Below are 27,809 nucleotides of genomic sequence, written 5' to 3' on the forward strand. Positions count from 1 at the left end.
TCTGTTTGATTTTGATTCAGTTTCAAAGCTTTTAAATAGTTTTATTGAAAACTAACTCACATTTCTGGGCATGTTTTTTTAAGACCTGGAGGAAAAAGATTGGATGTAGACCTGGTCTACACTGAGTAGACCACGGGCTATGCAACCAGAAGCCTTGCAGTAAAGGGGACAGTTTGATCTGTGCTGATTTCTGTTAACTTTTAGAGTAGCCCTGGGACATGCACAACCTTTTATTTAAAAAGGGATGATCAGGCTCTAATTCTTAGAGCAGATAATTAAGAAAATAGTCTCCTAGTTTCTTTGTTCAATACTACTATGGGAATAGGGACTGGCAGTACATAAAGCCTCCTGGTGCCGTTATTATATTGCTTTTTGAAGTATAATCACACTTTAAAGGCAATTCTAATGAGATATTTCCACTCCTTTGGCTGAACCTGCTGTCTCTCTCCTCCCTGTCTCACATGTGGCCATATCCACATCCTCTGGATGTTGCATTGGTGTTGCACATCATAGAGACCAGAAACTGACGTTTTTTGTTTGTTTGTTTGTTTGTTCTATTTTGTTTTTGTGGTGTTTTATGATGTTAATGCCAAAAAATGTGGTAGCAGAAGAGGCCAGGGCACATGTCTTGAGATGGTCTCAGGCAGCTGAGGCTGAGCCATCTCCAGTGACTCCTGTTAACAGCAGCCTTGTCTTCCAGCAGCCAGGTGCCACAAGGTTCCTCTGAGCTCAGCCAGGACCGAAGAGTGGCTGCCTTCTTTGATCCCTGGAATTGCACAATGCCCAGTAGCAAGGCTTTAAATAACGAGGCTCATCCTGCCTCGAGGTTCTCAGGTCTGAGTTCTGTGTTTCAGCACGTGCTGGAGCCCATCCTAAGGCTGTTGGTATTAGCAAACCTGTTATCAAGCAGACAGAAGGGGCAGGAGGAGGGGAGGTCAGCTGTTATCAGCAGTCACATCCCTCAGATCATTTTCCCTGTTCAGGATTAGCATATTCTGCTCTAGTTTTGATCCTCCCAACTCCTCTTGTTTCCAGTTAATCAGTAACGAGTCCCTCTGGGGATGGCTAAGCATCCCTGTGGGTCCATGTGCTGAAGCAGAACATGAAAGCCAAGTGAGTCTGTGCTCTTCTTCTTCTGGTTCTTTAAATCCAGGTTCAAGTGCAAAATTAATCTTCCAAAAAATATTTACAGGCTCTTGCCCTTTTTTTGGTGCATTATCACTATTGATGAGGCCAAAGGTAACTGGCTAGCATCCTTCTTATGTGAGGCAAAGGACGGCTAAAATCTAGCTAAACTTTGATCCCTGATGCTTGCCATGCAGTGTAGCTGAGTGCCGCTGCTGCTGAGCCACACAAGGATGCAATTAGTTGAACAGCTCTTTATTATGGATGTGGCAGAGCAGAATTAGAACTCAATTTACAAGTCTCCCTTTCAAAACCATTCAGCCGTTAAGGCCACATCATCTTTCAGTTTTCCGAGGCATATAATTGATAAATGATTTCTCCCTCCACACCTCAGCTCCTCATCTTTATTCATGAGCCAATTAATCTCCGTAGGACACTGTGATCATTTACATACATGGCCAATGTCACCAACCTATGTCATTTCAGTCTGGAAACAATTTTACAGCCCGCGAAACCACCAGGATGGGACATTGTGGGATATCTCTAAACTTCTATGCTTCTGGTATTTCTGCCTGATGTTACTCCCAAATATAAAAGTCAAACTCTATCTGTGTTAGGAAATGCTGGGTTAACTTGGGAGAAAATGGATGTTTGAGCCCTGTGTGAGTGCTGTACGGGCAGCATGTGTCTTCTAGATATGAGCAGAGACTGAAAATGTATGTTCAGTTTGTGTGATCCTACACCTCAACCTACTTCATTCATTTTTATTCTTTCTTGGTTGTTTCTCTTTCCAGGCTCAGTGGAGAAGAAGACGCGGTAGTGTTTCAGCACCACATTTTTTCTGTGGGCTGGGGAGGTGAGGATGTGTCAGTACTGACTAAGTGCTTTCTTCATGATCTCCATTTCCCGAAGGGCTGTTATCAGCTTCCACCCAAACAGTATGTTCTCCAAGTGACTCGCGTTTCCTTACTGCCAGGAGATATTGATTGATTTGCTGGTATCTTAACAACCAGCACTTGCAAAGCAAAGTGCAGCTTTGTTAAACAAAGGATGTCAAGGGGAGGTGCAGGAGCACCACGGGCAGAGTTTCTGAGCACTTCAGGAAGGTGCCCCATGCACCACGTGCAGAGCATGCTTTGGCTAAGGTGCAAGAGGATGCATGTACCCATCTCTCTGCGTATATATCTACCCATCTCTACCCATCTCTCTGTGTATATATCTATATGGATATACATAACAGGAATGCAAACAGCCACAGAAAAGTTGTGTATTCTGCCTGCCACTGAGTGAGGTGGTGGAGTCACCGTCCCTGGGGGTGTTCAAGGAAAGGTTGGACCTGGTGCTTAGGGACGTAGTTTAGTGGGTGACATTAATGGTAGGGGGATGGTTGGACCAGACCTTGGAGGTCTCTTGCAACCTTAATGACTCTATGATTCCTTTCATTCATGCCTCTTGGCCGGTGTGATCCCCACCTTGGAGTGCCACATCCCAGTCCTGGCTGATGCTGAGCATTAGTCTGCACGAGCAGGTCCATGCTGCAGAGACACTCATCAGTGTCCCAGCGTGTCCCCTCCCAGCTCCTGGGGCACCCCCAGCACCCCCAGGAGCAGAACAGTCCTCGCTCTTTGTGAGCGTTGCTCTGCAGCAACCAAAACATCACTGGGTTATCACCACTGTTTTCACTAAAAATTCCAAACATAGCATTGTGTGAGCCCCTACAAAGAAAATTAATGCTATCCCAGGCAATAACATGACGCTCAGCAAGGCAAGGAAGTTTGTGACAGCACAGGATCCCCTGAGCATTGTTCACAGACCCTACAGTTAGCAGAACCTATATTCCCAGTATTTGGCCCCTGCAGCAGATATGGGGAGTTTCTCACTATAAAGAGGCATTTGTGTGTTCTGCAAAGCCTGATAACCACATGGGCAACCCTGTCCGATGTTGGTGTGGGAAGGGTCATGACTGAAACACTGTGGGGGCACTGCAGCCACATTTCCCCAATGTGAAATGTAATTTGACAGTGCAGTAAGCTGAGGAGGGAGGCCTGGCGGTGAGGGCCTACAACTCTCCTCAGGGATCTTTATTACTTTTCACTAATGTGGCTGGTTGAGCCTTTCTCTGTCACGGCGCTTAACCACTGGACTCTTTCCATGGCACCTGCTACGAGATTTTCTGGGTGAATGTGGGGGGTTTTCTCTCCATGCTTTGTGTGTTTGCAGATATTCCTCGCTGTGTTCCTTTAGATCCTTAACACGTGCACTAAATGAGTGCCTGCCCTGAGGGACTGCAGTGCTTATATGCATGATCAGTTTTGTAGCTTTCTGCCTTTTACACAAATTTCAGGCATGTCTTTCCTGGTGAGCACATGGCCTATGGGATTTCAGGCATGTTTAGGCTTTGGACAATTTATTATGGCTCTGTGATGTACTTCTCAAGCAATAATAGCTTGCAACCTGGGAGGCAATTAGGTATTCTGTAAGACACTATCGCTTTCAAAAAGTGAGCAGTGCCCCAGAAGTAAATAATATGCAATAAAGAAAATGCTTTCAAAATAGTTATTAGACTTTAGGACAACTAAGTCTTGCAGCTGTGTGTCACTTCCTGAGCAGCAAAGGAATATCAGGAACACAACGTGATTCTCCCAGTAGTGGAAGAGGACCTGCACTGACCACTGATCTGTCTAAAAACTATGAAGAAAATGAGAATGTAATCAAATGTTGGTCCTAATTCAGACTTAGCTTGCAGTAAGGTATGTAAAGTCCACAGATACCACCTTAGTTAGGCAGTGGTGGACACCAGGATCTGAAGCAGTGGCCAGGCCTCCAGCAGGCCTGAGCTGCCCGTGGAAGAAGGTGTGATGCCAGGCTGGGATTTTGGTTCATTCCCACGTCCGGAGGAAGCAGAAACATGACTTTATCTGTATAAGACCACAGAAGCCAGTCATACTGCTTGCTATCCCTCTTCCAAAGGTAGCCAGGAGAGATGATTTACAACAAGGTGTAAAATCCTCATCATGCACATGCTTATGCTCTACGACACTATGGGGGGATATTTCCTTCTGAGTCCATCTGGTGATGAGACCATACCCTGAAGCATGTGATTGATTGCCCTTGTGCTTTTTTTCTCCTAGTTAGTCTAACTGCTGATGCTTTAATTTTATTCATCTGAACATCTAAGCCTTCTTGAAGCTTTGAAAATTATGATTAATTGTGCAAGGAAAATCAATAGTGGAAGTGCTTACAAAGCCAGCTTGATTTAGGACTGAATCCCCAAGACAGCTGTTTTCTCTGAGAGTGATGGGAAAAGTTGGAGAAAAGCAACAGTAAAAAAAAAAAAAAAAATTAAAATAATCCAGATCCCCTTTTTAGTTAGGGGTGATGTTTGTCATGGGATTAACTCTTCCAGGGTTGCTAGGAGCTTTATTACAGGCTACTATTACCAGTCCATGAAAGCAAAATCTCAAGTTCATAATATATCTAATATTTATATATATAAAATAGAGGTTAAAAGTGACCATGCTTATTGTCCTGTACTGGAATGCAAGTATTCCCACACTTTCAGGTCCATGACAGCTTTATTTTTCACAGGAGACTCTAGAGATAGGGATGAAGATCTGGTAAGGCATTTACTGTAGCATCCCTTCCAACAGATCTTGTTCTCTTTGGTGCACTGACAGGCGCCTGCGTTTTGCCTAGGGTTAAACATCCCTTTTTTTTCTCCATTTCCCGAAGGAGAGAGCATTTTGAACTCACGAGTGCCAGTCTCTAAAACTCCAGATGAGTGACTGCCATCTCGTGGTTGGCTCTCCTTTCTGCACTGGTGTCAGGGCTCAGGCTGGTGCAGAGCTTCCGCTTGGGATGTAGATCACAGAAATTGGCACAGATACTGCCCCAAAACGCAGTCTGGGAAACAGGGGACCAGCAATGGGCAGGGCTCTGGGTCAGGCACCCGGCTCCGGTGCTGGGATACTGGGAGGAAAAACAGCCCCCACCACAAAACACATTTTGAATAGCACGGTACATCCCCTGGCCCCTCTCCTGAGCCAAAGCTAAAGCCAGACATCAGTCTCCAGGGACCCTGAAATCCTGCCTATGGGAAATGGGTGACGTGTGAAAGCCTGCTCTCTCTGTCTGCCTTAGCAGGCTCCTCTAAAAATCCCCCTAATTTCTCCCAAGTATCATTAGAACAGAAACCAAATGGCATGTTTGCACTGCAGAATAAAGAAGCAAAGTCTACTGGTTTATGAGCAAAGGAAGGGAATGACAGGTATTGCAAATAAAAATTTCGTATTGCATACCAAATGGAGACAATGGTACCAGGTCAGGCTGCAGGCCTGTCCAGCATTGTCACATCTTTGGCAGTATCTCAAGAGTGGCATGTGCAGAAATGGCCTAGAAAACCATCCTTCCCGCTTCCCACAGTCTGTGGTTTCAACAATATGTAAGATGTCCTCAGCAAGCCCACAGTGTTGTTTTCTAAATTTGTCCCACTTTCAGCTCTATGATGCTCACTTTCACATTAGCACACACACTGCTAACAGCAAAGACCACACGTTTGGCTTTGTAGAACACTTTATTTATAGAGACTTCTCACATCATTGGATATCAGTTTTTTATTAAGGCAATTCTGAATGGGCTAGAGGGGGGGAAGGAAACTGAGACTGTGTCAACAGGATCACATTAAGGCAAAATTCCCTCCTTCTGCATTTCACCACAGTAAAATCCACATAAAGGTCAGGACAGAAAATGACTCATGCCATGGAAGAGATTCAGTGCTATCGTCCCACTGACTATCCATGGATGGGGCTAGGTCCTCAACTGAGGCAAACTGCCAGAGCCTTGGTAGCTGCTCTGTTGGGGATCCTGGCCTTGGTTCAGGGAAGCATTTAAGTGTGTTTCATTTGTAAGCACACATTTAAATGCTCTTCTGAATCAGGGCAACAGCCCTTTGAGTACATCTGTACAGTTCATTGTTTAATTTTTACTCAGTACATAAATATATTTTTCTGTATCCCTTTGGTTAACTTCTTACCTCTGCTTTATTATTGCTACTAACTGAGTATACCCCCTTAGTTTCCCTAACATGGTTTTCATTTCTATCGTGGTTTGCAGTCTGCTAACGTTTTAAGTGTATTATGGCATTAAAATGAATTAACCTTTGGAGAGCACTCCTTGTAAAGGCTCCGGAGTTCGGCTGCTCTTGGAGGACCAGGTTACAGTATGGTTTGTACTCTGTGAGTAACACCAGTGATGGCAGAGGCAAAGCTTGCAGGGAAAGGTACTGCACACATCACATACCAGCAGCACACAGCAGACTCCAAACACTTTTCTCTTTCCATGAGCATTTCCTAAGAGGATCCTATCATTCAAAAAATATAGTCACTAATACTTGTATTGGTTGGGGAAATCCCTTTTGTAACCCCAGGTGCAAATTGAAGGAAAGTATGGCAGAAATACTGCCAGAAGCATGAAGACATTTTCAGGCAGAAGCAGTATATAACATTTCATAATCCTAAAATCTGTCTGTACCTCCCAAGACAAAGATCTCCAGGTGACCTCTGACAGATAACCCTGGTATCCATTAACTGGAGGTTATGTACAGACCTCCTGGAAAACTCATTCAGGAATATGAAATGGTTATATCTAGCAAAGTGGAAAATAAGGCAAAGAAATGAAGCTCATAGTACTGTTCAAAATAAAACATTTCCTGGATACACGTGGATACACAACTTTTATATGATCTGGAACCATCTACAACATTCATGCCTTACAAGCATGAGCATCCTGCATATTTCCTTGATACAAAGAGCATCCAGTTTGAGGGAATCAAAAGGGTGAATACCAGGCATCAGTGCAAGTCTTTTGTGCTTAAACTTTCTTCATGCCTTTCCCCATAAGGCAAGCAAACACTGTCATGACCATTTTGGGTTTTACTTCAACCAGGTCTTCTGGAAGGGCATAGACTCTTGCTCCAATTTTTCTTGCCATAGAGATGGCATATCTGCATTGCAGGGGGAGAAAAAAATAAATTAGTGCGATGGCATTAATATTCCCTTTGTTAAGAAGTTTTTTCATGATCATTACCAGATAGTGTTGGGAACTTTCTTACTGATTCACCAAAAATTCTGCTTTTATATAGGAACATTTGAGCCAGTTCATAAAGAACTACATTTTTAGTAAAAGACAGAGGAAGTTCCCTTACGGTTAGAACACTGATTACTTGCAGCAGTGGATACTGACAGTCAAACTCTGGGCTGAAACACATTTAGTCTCCCATGTCCTAAAAGTTTATCCTAACAAAGTTGGTCTTGCTTCCTCTCATTCTCTGCTGCTCAGTCTTTGTACGCAAGCAAATTCATGAGGAGGGAAAGCACATGGCTGATGCTGGTGGAGATCAGAGTTGTTGGAAATCATTGTTTAGTGACTTCTGCTTGAGTCATACCCAGAATCTGGAAGCTGACCTTCCTAACCCCTGTTCAGAGTGTGCTGTTGCAGGGCTATTGGCTGTTCTCCAGTGGGTATGTGTCTTCTCTCTATTTTTTCCATGAAAAATGCTAGAGAAATCCTGGGTTCTTCCCATTACAGAGTACATACATCTGTGAAATCACCCCCCAAAATGCAGAGAAACATGCACAGGGGAAAGAAAGGGGGGAAAAGACAAAAGAAGACATCAGCAGAGGGAAGTACAGAGAGAAGCACACAGAAGACTGGAAGGAAAGAAGTGAACAGTTAGTAGGAAATAGGAGAGGAAAAGAACAGTGGGAAAAGTCATTATAATAAATATTGGCAGCTGTGACTGCCTTAGAGTCATCCTTTTCTCCTTTGTAGTTGCCACACAGCAAAGGAGAAGCTAAACTGATAACCAAACCGTGAGGTGATCCATGTAACTGAAATCACAGGGAGATGCTCCTAGGATTGGCTTCCTGATAGGAAATGGTTGCAATCAGAAAAAAAAAAAATCAAAAAAATCCCCCAAACCAGTTTTTCAGGCATGAATCCTGTCCTCCCCTTTCTGCCTTAAATATGCCCGTGCTCCACCTGTGTGTGACTAAAGAGGTACCATGACCTCTTATCACTGGTTTCCACAGCTTGCAGTTGTTGGTGTTGTTCCCTGATCTCTGAAAGAATTTTAAATTTAATAAGAGAAAACAGAAGCTTGGGAAGCCAAGTGACTTTGATCCAGTGAAGGGAATTACCAAGCAGCAACTGTGACACTTCATTTCCAGTGATAGCCTTTTTTACTGTCTAACTTCTAGCCTTCATGTTTCTAACTCTGGAGGTATTTCTCAGTTGAGGATGTTCCAAGATGAGAATGATAGCAGAGTAGTTTGAAAGACAGTCAATCAAGGCTGAGCACATAACTGGTGGTAAGTGTTGCTTGGCATGAACGTACTTAGCATTATTTAGTTTCTCCTCATCATTCAGGTCCTCTGTTTTCAGGAGGTCATATTTGATTGATCCTGGTTGAATGGCATCAATGAGGTCCAGGACTGGCATGCTGGTGCTGATTTTGCCATCCTGCACAGATGAAAAATACAATCAGATGCAAGAACAGGAAGACGTCTCCCACAAAGCCAGATTACTACCAGATTACATGTGTATTGTTATTGTTTTTAGTACTGTCATTTCTAATTGCTAATGTTTAATAATCAACAATACAATAGTTCTTGCCAAACACCGGTCATCCTTCCCAGCTCCATAATTTGATTTCCTGTGACAAAGTGACATTCAGGGTGTTTTCTGTTATGTTCATATTATGTTTCTGCTACCTCTACCTTTATTCAAGACCCTTGAATAAAATCTGTGTGTCTGAAAATGCCGTTAAAAAGGAATGAAAAATAACCAAACAATGTAGTCAATTATAATATAGCTTATGATAATATGCTTATATATGCCTATACACACACAATGTGTATAACATACACATAAGAACATTGTATTAGAGATTCCTAAACAGAGACTTCTAACAAAAATTTGTTACCTTGAAACTGGAGATAGTTGAATCCTTGCCGGCTGCAGTCAGTGTTTCATTGACCCAGTTGACAATGATTTCATCATTGACCTTTTCTCCACCACCAATATCTTCAAGGATATTCAGAGTGTACCTTAAGAGAGAAGCCAGAATACTTGCTTTTGCTCAGTCTACCATAACCTCAGAACCTCAGCACCACCCCCGTACATGCAGATCCTGACTTGGACAAACCCAACTCTTAGACCTAGCAGCTTCCTGCTTCCTGCACTCTCAGAGAATTAGTTATAACACACTAATTCATCTAATGAGTCTCATTCACCCCCAGCTCCCTAAGTACTGCTCTGGCAGCGTCAAACGGTTTTGTTTCTCAGAATCCCTAAAAGGTCCCTTCCAGCATATCTCAGTGTAAATGGCTTGTTCACACACTGCTTTAAAAAATAATCACTGACTTTATGGGCAGAAGGAAATAGTTGTACCCTTCTAAGACTGACCTTCTGCATAAACACAGGTCTGGAATATTTTGCTTATATGACAGCATATACTCTGGAAAGACATGCCACATTGATGGCAAGTAATCACCACATCCCTAGATTAATCACATGCCTGATAAACCTGAAGTTTCTTTTTAGGATAAATTTAGTCTGTATGTAGTTCCAAGTCATTGCATCTCTTTACACCTGATCATCGACTTTTTAAACACAGGCACACAGGCCCACAGACAAACATGCACAAAGAATTATGTGAAAGTGGGAAGAGCTACTGAGCTGCATCCACTCTAGGTAGCAGATTACAGAATTCCTGCATCAATTCTTAATTTCCAGTATATCCTCCCCACTCCCTGATACAGAGATGTTTCATCTTGTTTTTCTCTCTTCTGTGCAGTGAACATTTATTCACACTATATGGATAGTGACAATAATAATCTTCTGCATGAACTGAATGCAATGGCCTTGGCCACAAGATAATGTACTTCACGATCACATCCCTAGCTCGGTTACTCTGTCTCTGCATGTATGTGCAAACAGATGAGAGAAAAAGCTGTAGCCTGTAAAGCCTTCTCATCAATAACATCAAGAAAACATTACCATGCCAACTATGTATACCAAAACACTCTGAAGCTTGTCTTTCACCACCTTCTCATCATACCTTCTCATCAACTGCCAGATTAAGGCCAGAGTGAGTGTACGGTTTCCTTCATTCAGATCCTGCCCAGCGATGCCAACGAGGGAGAATTTAGCTTGATTTTTTCCCAGTTCCACTGCATAGTTGCAGTTTTCAAGCTGTTAATGATAAGACCAGTTAATATGGTTCAATAATACAGAAAAAAAAAAAAAAAAAGTGGCTGTCAAGACATCCACTCTTACTTTAAATTCTTTCGACCACTTAGCCCAGATCCTCCTGGGCAAACAGGTCTATCTTTTTTTGATAGATAATACAGCTGTTCGACTGCCAGCAGCCAGCACCATCCCAAAGATACTAAGATAAGAATCAACCTAGAAGGAAATGTTATACTTCATCATCAGGGCTCATAAAACACATTACCCTGGAAAATATGAATCTACAGCTCAGAAGAACCTCCAGTAACAAGGCATTGCACTGAGACAAAGGATCAATGTCCCAGCCAATATTTCAGGCCAGTTAGTCACCCTGCCCAAACTGTACAGAGCTGATCATCCAGAGAGCTGGGAGAAAGCTGCATATTTAGCAGCAACTCTATGATCAGTTCCTCAGGCACACAGTGAAGAATGCTGATTATCACTGTCCTCATTTCATGTGGAGGGCAATGGTCCAGACAGCAGCAATTAAGCTGGTGCCATATTACTCATGCTGAAGATGCATTACAGTTGGTGACTAAAACCACAGCAAAAGTGGTTTGCAGATACAGTTTTTAAATATTGATACAAAAGGTGTCAAGACTTTTTATGTTACAAATACTGTTTACCTGTCAACAAAGTTAGTGAGTCAGATACATTTATTTTCAGGGTGAAGAATTATTCACTGACAAGACAAAAAGATTCATTTGATGTGCTGTACTTGGGACTTGAGAGCAACACGAGTGCCCACATTGCTGCGTGAAATGATGTAGACACCTTTTGAGGGTAAGGCATTGCTACTGGAGCTATTTCAGCTATTTGTACCTTCTTCATGTTGCCACCCAGTTTAGGATATGGTGGTTTGTTCACTCTGTTCCAGTCTACTGGCACTTTGATCTTTTCATAAAGCTGGAAGATAACCAAGGCATCTGACAGGTCACTGAAAACAACAAAAAAGGTAGATCATTGACCAAAGAACTGAAGAAAGGAATCCAACCAAATCATTTGTAGAGGTAAATTTAGTTTTCTATTATATATATATATATATTCTTCCAGGGTCCTGAAGTTCTTTTATATTTTCTGTAAACAATTTGCTGGCTGCATGTGTTGTCTGAAGGAGTGTAATGCCTCCCCTTACCTGTATAAGTGATTTACACGTGGATTAACACCCAGGGAGTTCATCCAGTTCCTGAATGTCCTCTCTTCCCTTGTCTCACCTAAAACAACAGGTATATCAATCAACAGGACGGCAGACCACAACACTCCAGTAAAATAAGTGTCTTGTGATGAAACCGTAACTCAGAATCTACAGTGCACTGAACCATAAACAGAATGAGACAGTGGCTGACAAGAGAAATAAGAGAGCACAGTGCAGCACTTAATATTTCTTCATGCCCTAAATATTATAGTATTTAGGCAGATTGGCCTTGAAATGCCTTCAAGAATTCAAGAGTAGCCTGTGCCCTAGCATGAACAGTTTCATTATAAAGCTTTTGAGAAACTTAAAAATAATTGAAAACACGGATTTATTCTTTGTGTCTCTTTGTAAGCATGACCTACGCTGAATAAATGCTAGACTGAACAGAGCACTTCCATTCATTTTAGCTTTCAAGTACATGCTCAACCAGTTATTAAACTGGTCCCATTGACCCCAGGGATACCATGTATTTTCTTATTTGTCAGTACATGATTAAGTACTTTGCTGACTCACACTATAGAGCTCAGACCCTCAAACGGTTCACAGTCTTAACTGCCACTTGAACTGTTTCAGACTTTTTTTCTATGCAGTCATCAACTATATTTTGATATGCAGCTCATTTACTAGAAATATCACATACAAAAACAAAGAGTAGGCCACCTTCTCCTAAAATCTTAGAACTACTGCTCAATGAGAACTAGACCCAGAAACAATTTAGATGTTTTCAATTCAGGTTTTGTGAGCTATCTCTGTGCACCAGAAGAACCTTTCAAATGGTTCCAAAAAAGGAAAAAGTTTTTTTTTTTTTTTTTTTTTTTTTCTGTTGCCTTGCTTCATGATGGCTCTACAGACGACTCTGCCTCAGAAAATTACAAGTATTAGAAATAGAAAGGTTTCATTAAGCAGCATCTTTAAGAAGGTTTAAAATAAGAAAGGTGAGAGAGGCATTTTCAAGTGGTCTTTCATAAGTAATCACCACCTGCTTCAGAGTTGTGGTAGTCCAAAAGACAAGGCCACTGGGACTCCAGATCCAGAGCACAGGTCCAACAGAAGGACCTGTAGCTCAGTGAATGATCCACACAACGGTGGTCCTGACCCTAACCCAGACCAGGCAGGCATCAGGTCCATGTAAGATCAGATTCTTAAATTATGTTCTAAATGTTCTAAAATAAGAGAATGCCAGATCAATTGTAATTTCAGCTAAGAAGCACACTCAATAGTCAGTACAGGTTCAGACATCCCACAAACATTTTCATCTTTAACTTATTGTGAACTCAGAGTTGGGGATACTGTGGCATGGATGGCCAGAAACATCCTTTACTTGCATTTTTCTTACCTTCAATAGAGCTCCAGTCGATGTCCTGGTTCTCTGGCTTATGCAGGGCAGGGTATTTGTTAAACAAGTTGGCGATGAATGCCAAGTTTAGCTTTGGGTTTCCCCGGACCACATCTGTGGCTGTGACGAACTGCCGGCAGCCCAGCCGCTCCGCCTGCTGCAGCATGCACTCCGCGCGTTGGACGTCGTCCTTCTCCTGTGCCGGCCAAAAATGGGGATGAAACCACATCAGCATCAGCCCACAGCCTGGCACCGTGCACACACCAACCCATTCAGGGTCCCTGTATGTGGTGCTAGGTGTGGGGCTGCTAAAGGAGGTCCCTGCTGAATTTACAACAATTTCCTCTCATACCTTTAGTAATGCCAAGTCAGTGCTTCAGACGGGCTTTAGCTACAATCCAGCCATCTCATCATGTTCTTTTTTAATTGTATCTCACATAAAATGGAATTAATTCCCAAATAATTGCATTTAGATATACTTGCTACATGTTAGTAGTTTATCAGTGTGGTTCAGTGGCTGTAGGATGGCACTTTGAGCAATTTGACCTGGTGGAAACTATCCTTGCCCAAGGCAAGAGGGTTGGATTAAGAGGGTCTTCAAGGTTCCTCCAAGCCCAAACTGTTCTGTGATTCTATAAACATCTAATGAAAAGCAAAACAGTTTATTTAATTCTTCAGCTTTGACTTCTGAAACATCATGTTGCAATATTAAAAAGTTTGCTTTCCATGGTACCCTCGTGCAACTCTGTGCTGGCCCACAATGCAAGTAACAGACAGAAAATATAGGCATTTACTCTAAACTTATCTCATCTTACCCTCAATCCTGACATGTCAATAGTAATAGCTGGAATGCCTTCTTCATCTCCCTTGGGGGCAACTTGGTTCAGCAAATGGTAATAAGCTCTTGAGTCCTGTGACAGACAGAGAAATTAAATGGAGAAAAATTACATCTAAAGCCCAGATTTTGCATTCCAGCACTCTCCTGAACAATGTGCATGCATGCTACATTTTTATTACATCAATCATTGGGCTACATAATTAAATTACTAAAGTTGGAAGCACTTAACAATCCCCAGTCTATGCTGTGTTCGCTAGATCTACCTCTTCCCTAAGCCAATATATATATGCTACAGAAAGCTCAGAGCACGAGACAAAATGCTGCATTGCAATTACAAGAAGGACAGCAACAACAAAGAGATGTTAGAATCGATTCAATATGAACACGATATTAGAGATAAAAAAGCATACCTTTATAATGTTGTAGAAGTCAGGCTGCTGAGCATTTAAGAAAAGAAAATGCAGAAGGAGAAAGCAGAGGTTTAAAGCAGATTTCAGAGAAATGCTGGAACACTTATAGAAGTGAAAGCACAAATTTCAAGGACAAAAGTTGAAAACAACAACAGTATCAGCATTTTTTTTTTCAGGCAAAAGGGCAGGAATAATACAAGGATTTAACATATCGTGTCTTTAAATTTTTGTGAAAGTTGTTTCCATGGTTGGAAAATATTAATATCACTTCAGAAATAAGGCAAAGAAGAACTGAAAACAAAACTGCATGTTAGTGTCTGGGGACCTGACTAATTAAACCAACAAACACTCTTCAAAAATGTAAAGTAGATGAGCTGTTCTTTTTTTTGTTTGTTTGTTTTTATTCCTTCTTGTATGAGAAATACCATTTACTCCCTACATTTCTAGCCCCCAAATTATTTGTACATCTGCATTTATTACCCACTGTGTTTTGAAGGCAGAGATTTATAACAGTATTGAGGTGGAGAGACACACTTAATTTGAAAATGAGTGTAAAGGCTGAAGTCTTGGCTTCCGAGAGGCAAATGTGTACTTTATTTTCCAACTGTAAATATGGCAAGTGCAATTTATCTTTCAGTTGCAGACAATATTTAATCAGTTGGATTACAGTCCTCTCAGCCAGCCTATGCAAAGATGGGAAAGTCCCCACTCCCTTCCCTTTCCATGGATATCCTGCAGTCAACTCCACACAGTGAACCAAAAATCTGTTACAATAAAAATTATAATGTTGAGTGTGACTCTCAGACTCTCCTGTTGTCTTCCCTGGTGATTTTTTCTGTATGTCACTTAAGTCATGGTAAATGACTTCCTGTGCTGTACAATGGAGGAATTGGAAGAGTCCCACTCTGATCCCCCACCCCTAGTTACATGTCTGGGTAAGGTCCAGCCTTCTCCAAATTCAAGACAGGTCTAGAAGAATTTACAGCAAGTACATGACTTTTGTTTGAAGGACATGGATATGGGTGTGGAAATGCTGTTTTGCTAATGTTGGTAAGTTGTTTTTATACCTTGATGTCTGAGCTGAAGTTGTTGACCTTGTTACATCCTGCATTCTCCAGGTGATAGTTTGCCCATCTCAGCAGCAGTTCCTCTGGAGACAATCTCATCAGATCCTCCAGGCTCTCTCCTTCTCTCAGCAGAGCAATCAAGGCTAAGAAGAGACAAAAGAAAAACGAAAAAAATAAATGCCACATACTGCAATACTTGTTTTTTCACTGTATTCCTAAAAAAATATAAAAATAAAAATTGCCACATGGTTGGTCAAAGACAGGAGCAGGCTCCTCAGAGAGGCTGTGGAATCTCCAACCCTGGAGGCACTCAAAGCTCAACTGGGCACAGCTCTGAGCAACATGACCTGAGGTTTGAACAGGGAGTGGACTAGATCACCTCCAGCAATCCTTTCCAACCTAAATTATTCTGCAGTTCTAACTCACGGATCCTGGTCTTGCAGATGCCAACAGGTAATAGCAATACCCACTGAGGTAAAATAAGGCTACCATCAGATCTGATACTTTCGATACTGATGTTGTGATTACTTGTAGAGGTGAATGTATGACTATTTTCTTTCTCACATGTTTTGCTACCTAGTTTCTAACTGAGCAACCAAAGGATTGCCAAAATTCAAGGTGAAATTGCATGACAGAGGATATAAATAACAAAAGGGTCTCACCAATAAATAAATCATTAAAAAAAAAAAAAAAAGGACAAAGATGTTAGCCATGGATCTAGGAGTCAATCACGTATAAACGCAGAACAGTTTCAGTACGGTCTAAAAACTACCTGATTTCCTTTCCTCAGATTTTAATTAAAAGATGATGATATGGAGCACAGGAGCAAGATGGGAATGAAAAAAAAAAGAACGTGGACTTTCTGCAATTTAGGTGAAACAAGTCTGCATGACCTTCACACTGAAACTGGATCCACACACGAATTCTGAAGAACTTGCACATGGCCGCTCAGGCTCATTAGCAAGTGGGGTTTACGCATCTGTCAAACTGGAGAAGATACCCTATTTCTATAGGAAAATTAGTATAATAGTTATGTTTATAAAATGAGGAAGAAGCAGGAGGGAAAAATTGACCCTTGCAACTGCAGGGTATTCAGCTGTACTCTAGGGCATGAACGGCTTTACGATAAGTTTTGAAAAGAAACTAAAAATACGGAAGTTAACTGTTAATGTTATGAAATGTACCACTGGTTTAGAAAGGGACAGTGTGTCATACCACTGTGATATATTTCTCCTTTCTTTTGTAATTTCTTGAACGAAATAGGGATTTGCTACCTAAAAGAAACCGTGGAGATCTAATATATCTAGAGTTCCATAGATAATTCGATATAGGGTGCTATAGGATTAAACTGAACCAGAAGGGGATAATAGAAGCATTTTAAAGTAGACATTGGATTTTGTGAAGGGAAGAATGTTAACACTGAGAGGAGTATGCTGGAAGAAGGATTCTACTGGAGTATATCATGGTTGGGTTTTGGGATAAATGTTTTCTTTTTTTAAAAAATGCATTAATTATCTCAGCACGAATACTAGCAATGTGCAAAAAAAATATGATATTATTCACTAGGTGGCATAGTTAATACAAAGGGCAGTGAGGAAATCAGACAGGAAGAACTAGATGGCAGTGAGTAAGAGAAATTGAGTGAAATTCAATAGTACTGTGTTCAAAGACACTCACTGGGGAATTAATATGAATACCCCCTATCAGCTAAAAGCTTCTTATTATGAACAGAGGATGAGCACAACCCGACTGTATTAGATGTCCTCTGAACTAATCTGAGCCATTGTGTGATATGACCAGAGAAAAGCAAACACAATATTAGTGCACCCCAGGTATTTCCCATAGAGGTTGGGATGTATTACTGCCTTGATACTAGCTGCTGTACTGAGTCTGGCTTGGATGAAGTTAACTTTCCCTGCAGCAGCCCGTGCAGTGCTTTGCTTTGCACGTGTAGGTAGAACAGCCCTGGTATCACGGCAGGGTTGTGTCTATGGCTGAGCAGTGCTGGCACAGCATCAGGACTCTCTCCAACCCACCCAGAGCCAGTAGGCTGGGGGTGGGCAAGAGGTGGGGAGGGGCCATCACCAGGGCAGCTGTCCTAAACTGACCAAAGGGATTTCCATGCCTTCACACGCAGGTGGAAAAGGGGAAGGAGAGAGGAGCTGTCATTATGAAGACATCTGTTCTCCAAAAAAAATGCTACACGTATTGAGGCCCTGCTTCCTGGGACATGGCTGAACATCACTCGTTGATGGGAAATAGAGAATATTTCTTTTTTCTTCTCTCTGTACTTCTGTGCTGCCTTTGCTTGATTTTTCCCTCTTTCGTTTCCCTTTAATTAAATTATCCTTATCTCAGCCCATGAGCCTTTTTCTTCTTTCCAGCATACTTTCTTCTCCCCCCCCCCGCCCCTTCTTTTGAGGAGGGGGGGGGGGAGAGTTGTTGTGGTGGAGTTTGGCTCCATAGGAGGGTAAAATGAGCACAGCTGCTCTTGAGAGATCTTTGGGAATACAATGGCCCATATTCAAGGAGGAGGAATTTCACCTGGAACAGCTGTAGAGGAAGGCTATCAGGGAAAGAGAGAACCTGAAAAGAAATCCTAATGATGGTGGTTTGTCTACCCCTAAAAACTGAAGTCTGAGATGAGAGGTAAAGAAGAAAATGCCATTAAGGGAAAAGATCTACTAAACAGGGTAAGGCTGCCAGCTTGACCACCATTGCTATGTAACAAAGGAATGGGAGCTGAGAATTCTGGAAACTGGTCTCTCTGGCTATGGAAGGGTTAGAAGGTGCAAGGGGTGAAGCAATGAAGGTAATACCTGCAGGAGGTATGGTAACAGAAGGAAAGTGGTGCCACTACTGGCTGAGCAGGCCATATCTCTATCCACAGAGGCAGGAAACAAAGCATCAAGAAGAGATGCCATCTAGGACTGTGTGTACACACCCCCAGCTTCCCACTGAAGCAAGTGCATGGAGAACTTTGGTACTGGCAAGACACATCTGGAGTTTTGTGCCCAGTTTGGGGCTCCCCAGTACAAGATACACTGACAACTGCAGCAAATTCAGCAGAAGGACATCAAGATGTTGGGCTGGAGTACCCAAAACATGAGAAGAGGTTGGGAAAACTGGGTTTGTTCAGCATACAAAGAGGTCTGAGAGGGGAACTAACTACTGACTTCAACAACTACAGAGGGGATGGAGCTGTATTTCCTGTATGCACAGCAAAAGGACAAGAAGTTGCAGCACAAGTTGGAAGAAGGGAAATTCCAATTAGACATAAGAAAAAAAAATCACAGTGAGAGTGGCTGAGCACTGGAACGGGTTGCCCAGAGAGCACAAGAAAAGGCCCTAAATGACCTCATTAACCTTGAGGCTGGTCCTGCTGTCAGCTGGTGGTTGGATGGTAGACCAGAGGTCCCTTCCAGCCTAAATTATTCTGTGATCATATAAATCGAATTTTACAAAGAAAAGGAGATGTTTGGCACCGGTTTCATCAAAAGACAAAAAAAAAAAAAAGGTAAAGCTTCCTGGATGCAGTGTAGCATTTCTAGCATTTCTTTGATCCCAGATTTAGACAGAATTAATTTTATGTCAACCATAGTGCCAGAACTCCAATATACCTGGGTGTTTACCATCAATCCTCACCAAATGAGCATGAAATTGGCTTTGCACATACAAGCCTACCCACGACCCTGGAGTTTGGAGTGCCAGAACTTGTTGAAAACAAGGGATATGACAACAATCAAGAAGACAGTCAACACAGACTTGGATAAGAGTTTGAATTAAGGCTTAAAAAAAAAAAAGGCTGTATTAAGAAGACTGTTCATTGATAACAATGCAGCACTGAAGCCAAGAGCCACACGTACCTTCGTTCCTGCTGATCTCTATGTCGGCAAAGAGTCCAATTTTGATGACTTGCCATAAAAGACCCAAAACCAGGTAAGGTTTCCCTTCTTTTAAGTCTTCAGCTCCAATGTTAACAACATGGCACCCAATGGCTGAAGCAGAGTTCAGGGCCAGGTTCAGATTTTCCTAGGGAAGAAAGAGAAGGTCTGAATGATACAATAACTGGAGAGCTGAGGGTACAATACGGCAACACAGGCAAAACTACTGAAATCTGCTAGCAACTTCACTGGTACAAGTGGCTCCTGTGCTGGGTGTAGGGAGCAGGGGAACCCAGAATCTCCTAGAATTACAGATAAATTCTTAGTCCCAACACAAAGATGGAAAGGATCTTTTTCACAAAGGTAAAAGCCCTGGATGCCTTGTCTCACTATATCACAAGGCACTGGAGCTCAGAGCACGTCTGCACTTGCAGTGATGTTCTGGCTCAGTCCTGGTGTCACAGCCAGGCTCTCCTCATAGCCACATTGGTAATGCACAAGCACATTTTCAAATTCAGAACTGGCTTCAGGACAGGGCAAATTCTCCTCCACTTAATCTGGCACATATGCAGGAATGAGGGAGCTGACCAGGAGGTATTCCAGATAAGCAAAAGCCCTAGCAGCCAAAATACACATAAGTGTCTAGTTGGCTATGTATACAAAACATACTTGGTCATAAGAATCAGTATGAATAAACCTGTTGCACTTTTAACCTGGTGGTTAAGCCAAGGTCAGGACTGGCCACGCCTGGGTATTTTCTTTTTGAATATTGGGGTGTGAAGCCCTGGGCTGTGAGTGCTTAGTGGAGGCAAAGGGCTTCTGTAATTCACAGTGAGGGGCAGGAAGAAAATGATGTTTCGGGAACGCTATGTTTCTTCACCACTTCCTTCCCATTTAAAACAAAGGGTGTAAGAAGATCTACCCCACAGGTATGCAATATTCAGAGAGGAGGCTTGGTAAACAGGGAAAGTAAAGCAGACAAAAAAGGCTGGCAAATACCACTTATCACACAGATTTGCAATATTCACCTGAATTTCACTGCTGCGAGCATGACAAAGAGATTTGATTAGATACAAATGCATGGAGAGACACAGTGAAAATTCTCATGAGCTGGAAAAATTGGAGCATTTCAAATTAATTATCTTTTCTCCACAAGACAGCTGTAAAAGGGTTAAGTTAAAGTGGAAGCTGTATTGATCAAATCATGTCTACATGTGACAGGGATTGATCTGGGCTGCATCACTAAGTGATGCTGCTGACCAAAATGATTAGAACTGAAAAATGTGGTATACAGCATAAAAATCCAATTTAATGGCTTCTGAGCTTACTTGAGCCTGGCTAATGTTCCATCTAATCAGAGTAGCTGAGGGCTAAACTGGGTTAGGTTCACATCCATTCCAAATACCTATTTATATTCTGTACTCAGATATATAGACTCTGTTCAAATAAAAATACGTCTCTATATTTTGCTGTGTGAGAAACACAATAAACTTTAAATAGGTGAAAATTCACCTTTTTGTCCAATTTTAAAATCATATCTATGTGTACATAATAGCAATAAAGAAGGGATTCAGTTTTCAAGGTGAAAAAGTACAGATTGTAAAGGACAGGCAAAGGCTCTGGTTCCACCTCAGGCACATGGCACCACAGTTCTGCCTGGACCACAGTAAATATTTGGGTGAGGGCATCAGACTGCAACATGACAGCTGTGAATTTAAGTCCAAGGCCATGCCTGGGTGATGTGGGAGGGGGGATTCAGCTTTCTGAGAGTTACTGCGGCTAGAATTTGTCATCAAATTATCTAACTGTTCTTGCATTCATATGGCATCTTCCACAAAAACATCCAAAGCTTTGACCTGGTAAAAATTTATATACTGGTTTAAGGACAAATACAAAATGTATCTAGTCAGATTATTCAAATGCTTCCAAAAAAAGAAAAGAAAAGAAAAAAAAAAAAACAGAAATCTAAACCTTCTTTACCATGTAATCCTGAGCATCTAACTTTGCCACAAACAACTTTGCCTGATTGTTTTGTGCAGGACCATCTCCAGCCTCTGCTCTAAGTGTTTACATTGGAGCATCCTAAGTGAAGAAGCAAGGAATCCTGTTATATTTTGGTACCTGTATTGTGAAGGGTGTGAGTTTCTTCTTATTTATCGTTCTCTCATCAATGGTATCTGGGACTGAAAAGTTGATCATCTTACTGGAAAAAAAAATACACTAGTAGCTGCACATGCACAAAATGCAGACAGAGCTTTTGTTACTACACTGGAAAAGCCAATTAAAGAGAGGGAGAATTACTAAGTGAACACAGTCAGCCTCCGCCTTTTACATATACATTAACACATGCAATACTTGAGCAACTATTTTGAGTCACATGCCAAATGTACTATAAATGCCAGGCAAGAATACCATAACGTAAAGTTGTATAAGTAGTTTATTTTGCAGAAATTCCTGTGAAACCCCTTACTAAGTTATGCTGATTTGTGTGAAACCCAAAAAGCCCTTGAACGAAAATAGAAACAAGTAATTACTCAGGGCAAGTTTCATTGACTTCATCTCGTTTTATGGGTCTAGAGGCAAAGAAAAACTCTCATTTAAATTGAAAGAAGCTTTATCTTTATAAAGAGAAAAGTAACAACAAAAGTAGCCCCGAATCTGCAAAGATTCCTGAGCCTAACTGTAAAGTCAGCAGCTTCCATGTAAGCAGTGGTGTTTGTTTCTTCAGGCTTATGGTTTGCATTTATGAGAAATACAAGTATTATTTACCAAAGCACTATGCCATCACCGACCGCCTGGAAGAGATCATCTGTTTCTGGATTCATTGGGACCACGTGTTTACAGTCAGGGTCCTTCTCAAGAGCTTTGTTAATCCAGTTGACGAAGGCATACTTTTCTTCCTCTGTGGACACAACATCAAATCCATCAGTTTGCTGTGTTACATCTCCATCATTTTACTTTCAAATGCAGGACTCATGGGGAAAAAGACTCTCCTAAATCTGAATGTGACTAATTACAGTACCTCTACAAGGGAAGTAGGCTCTGAGGAGACAGGCAAAAGGTATGAGGTTGTGAAACTCATGAAAGGATGAAGAAGGATGTATGGGGTGACTGACCACAGCTGTTGTGAGGGGAGCAGAACTTAATCTTGTCACGAAGGGAAGCAGGGGGAATCATTTATTCTGTACAAATGGGTTCTGTACTTCAGCTGAGTGAATCAGTGAGCTGTGGAACCGTTCATCCCTAAGTTAATCAAGACAATGCAAATATATGTCTTCCTGAGTTAGCCAGATCAGTATGGGGGTACATACATGGCTCAGCACAGAGTAGAAAATCTGAAAAATGAATAAAATGAGTTGACAAGTTCAATGGGCTTCAGTACACTCAACCCTCCATATTCCTTTCCACTGAATGGGGTTGCCTATTGTTATGAGGGTGAGCATGTTATAGAGATGGGCAATGAAATTTCCATGATTCAACTATATGTTGCAATTGCTATGCTCTGCTAAGCATAATTTGCATTTACACAGTGATTTGTATGCATTGAGCCCTGGTGGGGTTATGCCCTCTTTTAGCAAAAAGGTCAGGAACCACTTGGTTACAAGTTTACAGAAGGACTACTATAGAAGAGGGAAAATGTATGAAGAAATGGGTTAGCAATAGCAGGGACTCCTTGCCTTGCCTTGCTGGTGAGCAGGGACAGCAAAGGGCCAGAGTCTTCATTCAGCTGAAGCCATGTCAGGAGGCTGCAAGGCTTTCCTGATGGGGGACGCTAAGGCAGATGGAGCTTTCTCTCCAGCCCCTTCTCTGTCCGCTCCAGTAAAGCAGCTCACACTTTTTGACAAGGATCTGACTCTGGTGTTTTGTCACTTTCACAGCTCTTTGCCCCAAATCATCTTCTCCTGAGCAACCTCTACAGCTGCCAAACTTCACAGAAGCCAAAGCTGGATTTGTACCAAGATAGGGTGCAGAAAATCCCCATGGGGACATTTGTTCCCAGTTGCTATCAGCATAGGACACCTGTACCTACCTGAGTAAGAGTGCTGTGTGCCGGCACTGGACTGCTCTGACATCCCACCAATAGCACAGATCCCCTCCTTTTTGTTGATTTGTTTTCGGAATGACTTAGCAACATCATCACTCTTCAGGTTTTGGAAAATCTTTCAAGTAAAAGAGACAATTTTACATTTTCAGAGAGTTAAACCAAGCTAAAACCATGAGCTCTTGGACTGTAAGACATATCCCCTCTGCTTTACATATATAGAAGCACAGCTTGTGTGCTATTTAGTGGATTTCTGTTTAATAACTGTTATCTGCTCTTATATTTTCAAAGCCACGAACAATGATCGGCTAAGTGACAGAAGCATATATGGTGTGAAAATACATAGCTGAAGTTTGCAGGAGGAGTGCCTTTGAAGTTTTCAGTTTGAGAAAAGGACAAGTAAAAATCTGTTTCTCCATCCCAAGAGAAATTTTAGCATTTCCTCTTGTCCCAGTTCAGACCAGAAAAAAGAATAAGTGTTTTTCTTTTCTTTTCTTTTTTGAATAGAAAAAAAGACTCGTAAAGTTTTCATTTTCAATCTGTTGAAATTTCTCATGTTCATCTAGGCATAACATTATCTATTTGCCACTTATAACTGAAAAACTTCATCCCATCACCTTAACCAAAGTGAAAGATATTAAGTCTGTTCAATACACAGCTGCATTCATTTAATTTGTCCCAGTTAACTGCAGGATTTCTAGTTTGGTTACATCCTGCTCTTGTCTTCTCCAGCAAGGGAAGACATTGGCCAAATGATATGCCCCATGATATGCCCATGAGACCCTGTGCTCATGGCTCTCCCATGCCCCAGGGACCACCCTGAACACCACAGATAATGAAAACATTTTGGGGAAAACCAAATGTTTACCCAAAGAGAAGGTCAGTTTTGTGGAAATTGTATTCTCAGCTAGAGCAATGTACCAAAAATTCCCAACAAACTCTATTATTTAGAAGTGGTATTTTTTGTTTGTTTGTTTTTTGTCTTCTTCTTCTGTATTTATTTTCTGAAATAATATCTCACTTACTGAAATAAATTCATCAAAGCTGATCCTGCCATCCTCTGTGGTTGTCAAATTCTGAACGAGTTCTCTGGCTTTATATCCTGGAAGAGGGAGGTTGGCTGCCTTCAACACATCCGTTAAATCGTTGGCATGGATGAAGCCATTCCCACTAATATCTGCAAAAAATTAAAAGAATGTTTAGATTCTCTATTAGCCCAATTAAATTTTCTGCACACAAAGGCCATTGCTTTTATTTCACCTGAAGGAATGTACATTATATATAAAGATTTGTTATCCTGAAGTCCATTATTTTCAACCACTGTGGTGGCATTTACACCGCAAAAAATTTACAATCACCATTTAACAAACAAAAACTCATGGTGCTGAATTTATATGTTTTAGACACATAATAATGTTTTAACAAAGCTACATTTAGATGGATACAATTGTCTTTTTGGAGTTTACATAAAGAAAAACACATAAGTGATTTATAGAGATTATCCTGTCTATGGAGCAGCTAAGAAAATGGACTTGATATGATATTAAGTTAGACACTACATCTGCATGTATTCGTGGATGTAAATTGTGATTTTGGCCTGTTTTTTGCATCTAATAGCATCACAAGTCATGAGTTAAGAGGTTTGGAAATGCATATATGTATTAGGTTCACGTTTTCATGGGCTTGGAAGCAGGGGGGCTGCAGAGGTGGCCTCTGTGAGCAGAGCCCAGCAGCTGCCCCATGTCAGGTCAGAGCCAGCTCCAGATGCCTCTGAAAGGGAACCGCCGCTGGCCAGAGCCGAGCCATGAGCATCACTGGTTGGGCCTCTGGGAGAGCAGATTGAAGAAAGGGAAACAGAAAACTGTTGTGCAACAGCAGCTGGGGAGAGGAGTGAGAACAGCCCTGCAGCCCCCAGGTCAGTGCAGCAGGAGGGCAGGAGGTGCTCCAGGCACGCAGCAGCAGTTCCCCTGCGGCCTGTGGAGAGGCCCCTGGTGGAGCAGGCTGTCCCCCTGCAGTCCATGGGTCCCACATGGAGCAGATCTCCACACTGCAGCCCGTGGAGGAGCCCCCGGTGGAGCAGGTGGATGTGGCCTGGAGGAGGCTGCGGCCCATGGAGAGCCCCCGCAGGAGCAGGCCCCGGGCCGGAGCTGCAGCCCGTGGAGAGGAGCCCACGCAGGAGCAGGGGTCTGGGGGTGCCAGAATCCTGTGGGAGGGACCCCACGTGGAGCAGGGGCAGGGAGTGACCATGAAGGAGCAGCGGAGACAAAGTGTCAGGGACTGACCGCAGCCCCCATTTCCCGTTCCCCCACTGTGCCAGGGGGGAGGAGGTGGAAGAGGGTGGGTGGGGGGAAGGTGGTTCTAGTTTGCTTTTAGTTTCTCACTGTTCTAGTCTGCCTGTGATAGGCAAAATAATATATTAATCTGCCTATGCTGAGTCAGTTTTGCCCATGACAGTAACTGTTGAGTGATCTCCCTGTCCTTAGCTCAACCCTTGAGCTCTTTCTGTAGCATTTTCTCCCCTTTTTCCTTTGAGGAAGGGGAGTGAGAGAGCGGTTATGGTGGAGCTCAGCTGCCCACCAGGGTAAATCCACCACAGTTCTTTTTGGAATTGTGCTTAAAATAAAAACGTGTATGTTCCTCTGGGGTGGTGCTGACATGGACAGTCCTGCTGAGCCTGTTGCAAGATCCAGGATAAGATTTTATGAGATCATTAATTTAGGTTAAATAGTTCTTCTCTACCAGTTTGTGAAAATCTCCACCAAAAACAAACAAACAAAAACTTACTCTATTGCATGGAGAGCTTCTGTTAAAACACTGTATATTTATATAAAGTGTTATATATATAGTTAAAAATATAATATCTGGTATATACATACTCAAAAATAGGTTTGTATTCATTTTTTTATATGTGTTTCTTATTTTGCAGTCTTTTTTCCCCAGCCCAGAGGCAGCGGTGATTTCAAAGAGGCGGGTGTCAATTTCCTGCGTGGTGAGCTGCAAACTGAGTTGCTGCACGCTGCAAAAAGGGCTGAGCCCTTAGCTGTCAGCATCCGCAGCTTGGATTAATACAGATTGCAGAGAGCATCCTACCCATCTCTGAAGTCATACAACAAAAGGATCTGGACTTGGAGAGGGAAATGCCTGGAAAAGGAATGAGAGCATCCTTCCAGCCTTTTGGTACAGCCCAGTGCTTTGGGTACACTGGCACACACAATGACCAGGTGTTTCAAATTTTGCCTGGACTGCTGTGTGCTCAGAAATGAAAATATCATCACCTGAATCAGTAAGGACAACTGATCACACATAATCCAGTAAGGCTGACGGATCTGTTAAGAGAAGTAAGTCAGCTGTGAGAAACACAAGGACTATTTCTGAGGATTTGGGTAGACAGTGATAGATCCGCATGACTTTAAGGGAAACAAATCAGTGGAGACCTTTGAAGGCTCATAAAGGAAACATGCAGTTGAAAAATAACTAGGGCTTAAAAGGTCACAGCAAAGGGATTACAAATTTTGTAGCTATTTGCACATTTGTTCCCTGTGGACCTTTCCTCCCCAGAAGGAGTATTCAACTTGCATTAAAGTAAAAACCTATTATTTTCCAAATCAGTTGCCAGGAGTGAACAGTATTTTTAGGAAAACACTTCCAAGTGTTTCTAGCATGGCTTTCTGTATAGGTGGTTTTTCAAGTTATTTCATAATATCTGCTGTTCTGCCTCTAGCAGCCTCTGCAGCAATGCTACTGTGGTTTTGGCTGGGAGGTCTGCAGGAGCAGGCAGGACTTGCTGTGGTTTCTGTGACACAGCAGATCAGCGCTGGTGTAAACTCCGTTTCAACATGGATGGTCAGCATCGGAGCAAAGAGCTAGCTACAACTTCACACTCCTTTCTGGTTGTACTCACCCACTTTGCTGAAAGCCTCCCGGAGCTCTGCCATCTCCTCCTCTGAGAGGTGTGCTGTCGACGCCATGTTTTATCTGTAAAATCTGCAAGAGGAAAGCACTCATTTTCGTGTGGTTCCCTTTTGGGTTTGTAATCATCACAAAAAGGAGGAATTTTCATTATGGATTTTTTTTTTTTGAGTTAACAGCACGGATCCAAATTGTCATAGCAGTTCTCCATACCTGAAAACTCAGTTCCTCTCTGCATCCCAAAACCAAGTGATGGGTTAAAATCCTGAGTACCTGAGGTATATATATATATATCCATGTCACTCCTGTTGTTTTGCCAAATCCTACTCAAAATCCCAACAGCTTTATTTTCACTAATTTCACTGGAATTAAATCCTACCCCTCACTTTTGTTTCTTACGGAGAAAAGCAAACAAAATTATGCTGTTTTGTTGTAATTCCCCCTCTGGACACAGGACTTGCCATAGCTCAGGGTGCTTCTTCAGCAGCCCTGGCAGCACTAGGCTTCCCAGATGGATGTCTCTCCTTCTGGCTGTGGGGAGAGGTTAGGGACTTGCCAACTGAAGAAGTGTCTAGGATTAGGTAGCACTTTAGGGATGGATAGCTGGAAGAAGTTTTCCTGCCTTTTCTTTCATCAAAGTCATGAGGAAGGGTCAGACTGGACTTATTTTGATTATTAAAAAAGGTGCCTAGAAACGGAAAATTTACTTCTGCTT

The 27,809-nt window shown here is 42.1% G+C and overlaps 1 protein-coding gene across 4 annotated transcripts in view; it reads right to left on the bottom strand.

Annotated features, from left to right (window-relative positions):
- Positions 1–5,679: 5,679 nt before the first annotated feature.
- Positions 5,680–27,809, bottom strand: part of LCP1 (lymphocyte cytosolic protein 1) — a 47,888-nt gene continuing 25,758 nt past the window's right edge. For 2 of the 4 annotated variants that reach the window (XM_035322822.1, XM_035322815.1), the window contains exons 2-17: positions 27,087–27,169; positions 24,211–24,362; positions 23,174–23,303; positions 21,913–22,045; positions 21,265–21,346; positions 19,126–19,291; positions 15,260–15,402; positions 14,193–14,219; positions 13,760–13,855; positions 12,945–13,140; positions 11,549–11,627; positions 11,236–11,350; positions 10,244–10,377; positions 9,107–9,230; positions 8,519–8,643; positions 5,680–7,126 (exon numbers count right to left, since the gene is read on the bottom strand). In XM_035322822.1, coding sequence (XP_035178713.1) covers positions 6,994–7,126; positions 8,519–8,643; positions 9,107–9,230; positions 10,244–10,377; positions 11,236–11,350; positions 11,549–11,627; positions 12,945–13,140; positions 13,760–13,855; positions 14,193–14,219; positions 15,260–15,402; positions 19,126–19,291; positions 21,265–21,346; positions 21,913–22,045; positions 23,174–23,303; positions 24,211–24,362; positions 27,087–27,153 — 1,902 coding nt within the window. In that variant the 5' untranslated portion in view covers positions 27,154–27,169 and the 3' untranslated portion in view covers positions 5,680–6,993. The remainder of the gene's footprint in view (positions 7,127–8,518; positions 8,644–9,106; positions 9,231–10,243; positions 10,378–11,235; positions 11,351–11,548; positions 11,628–12,944; positions 13,141–13,759; positions 13,856–14,192; positions 14,220–15,259; positions 15,403–19,125; positions 19,292–21,264; positions 21,347–21,912; positions 22,046–23,173; positions 23,304–24,210; positions 24,363–27,086; positions 27,170–27,809) is intronic. The other 2 variants (XM_035322830.1, XM_035322833.1) reach the window with 2 other exon arrangements.

Source organism: Oxyura jamaicensis, chromosome 1 (assembly GCF_011077185.1).
Source record: "Oxyura jamaicensis isolate SHBP4307 breed ruddy duck chromosome 1, BPBGC_Ojam_1.0, whole genome shotgun sequence".
Classification (NCBI taxonomy): domain Eukaryota; kingdom Metazoa; phylum Chordata; class Aves; order Anseriformes; family Anatidae; genus Oxyura; species Oxyura jamaicensis.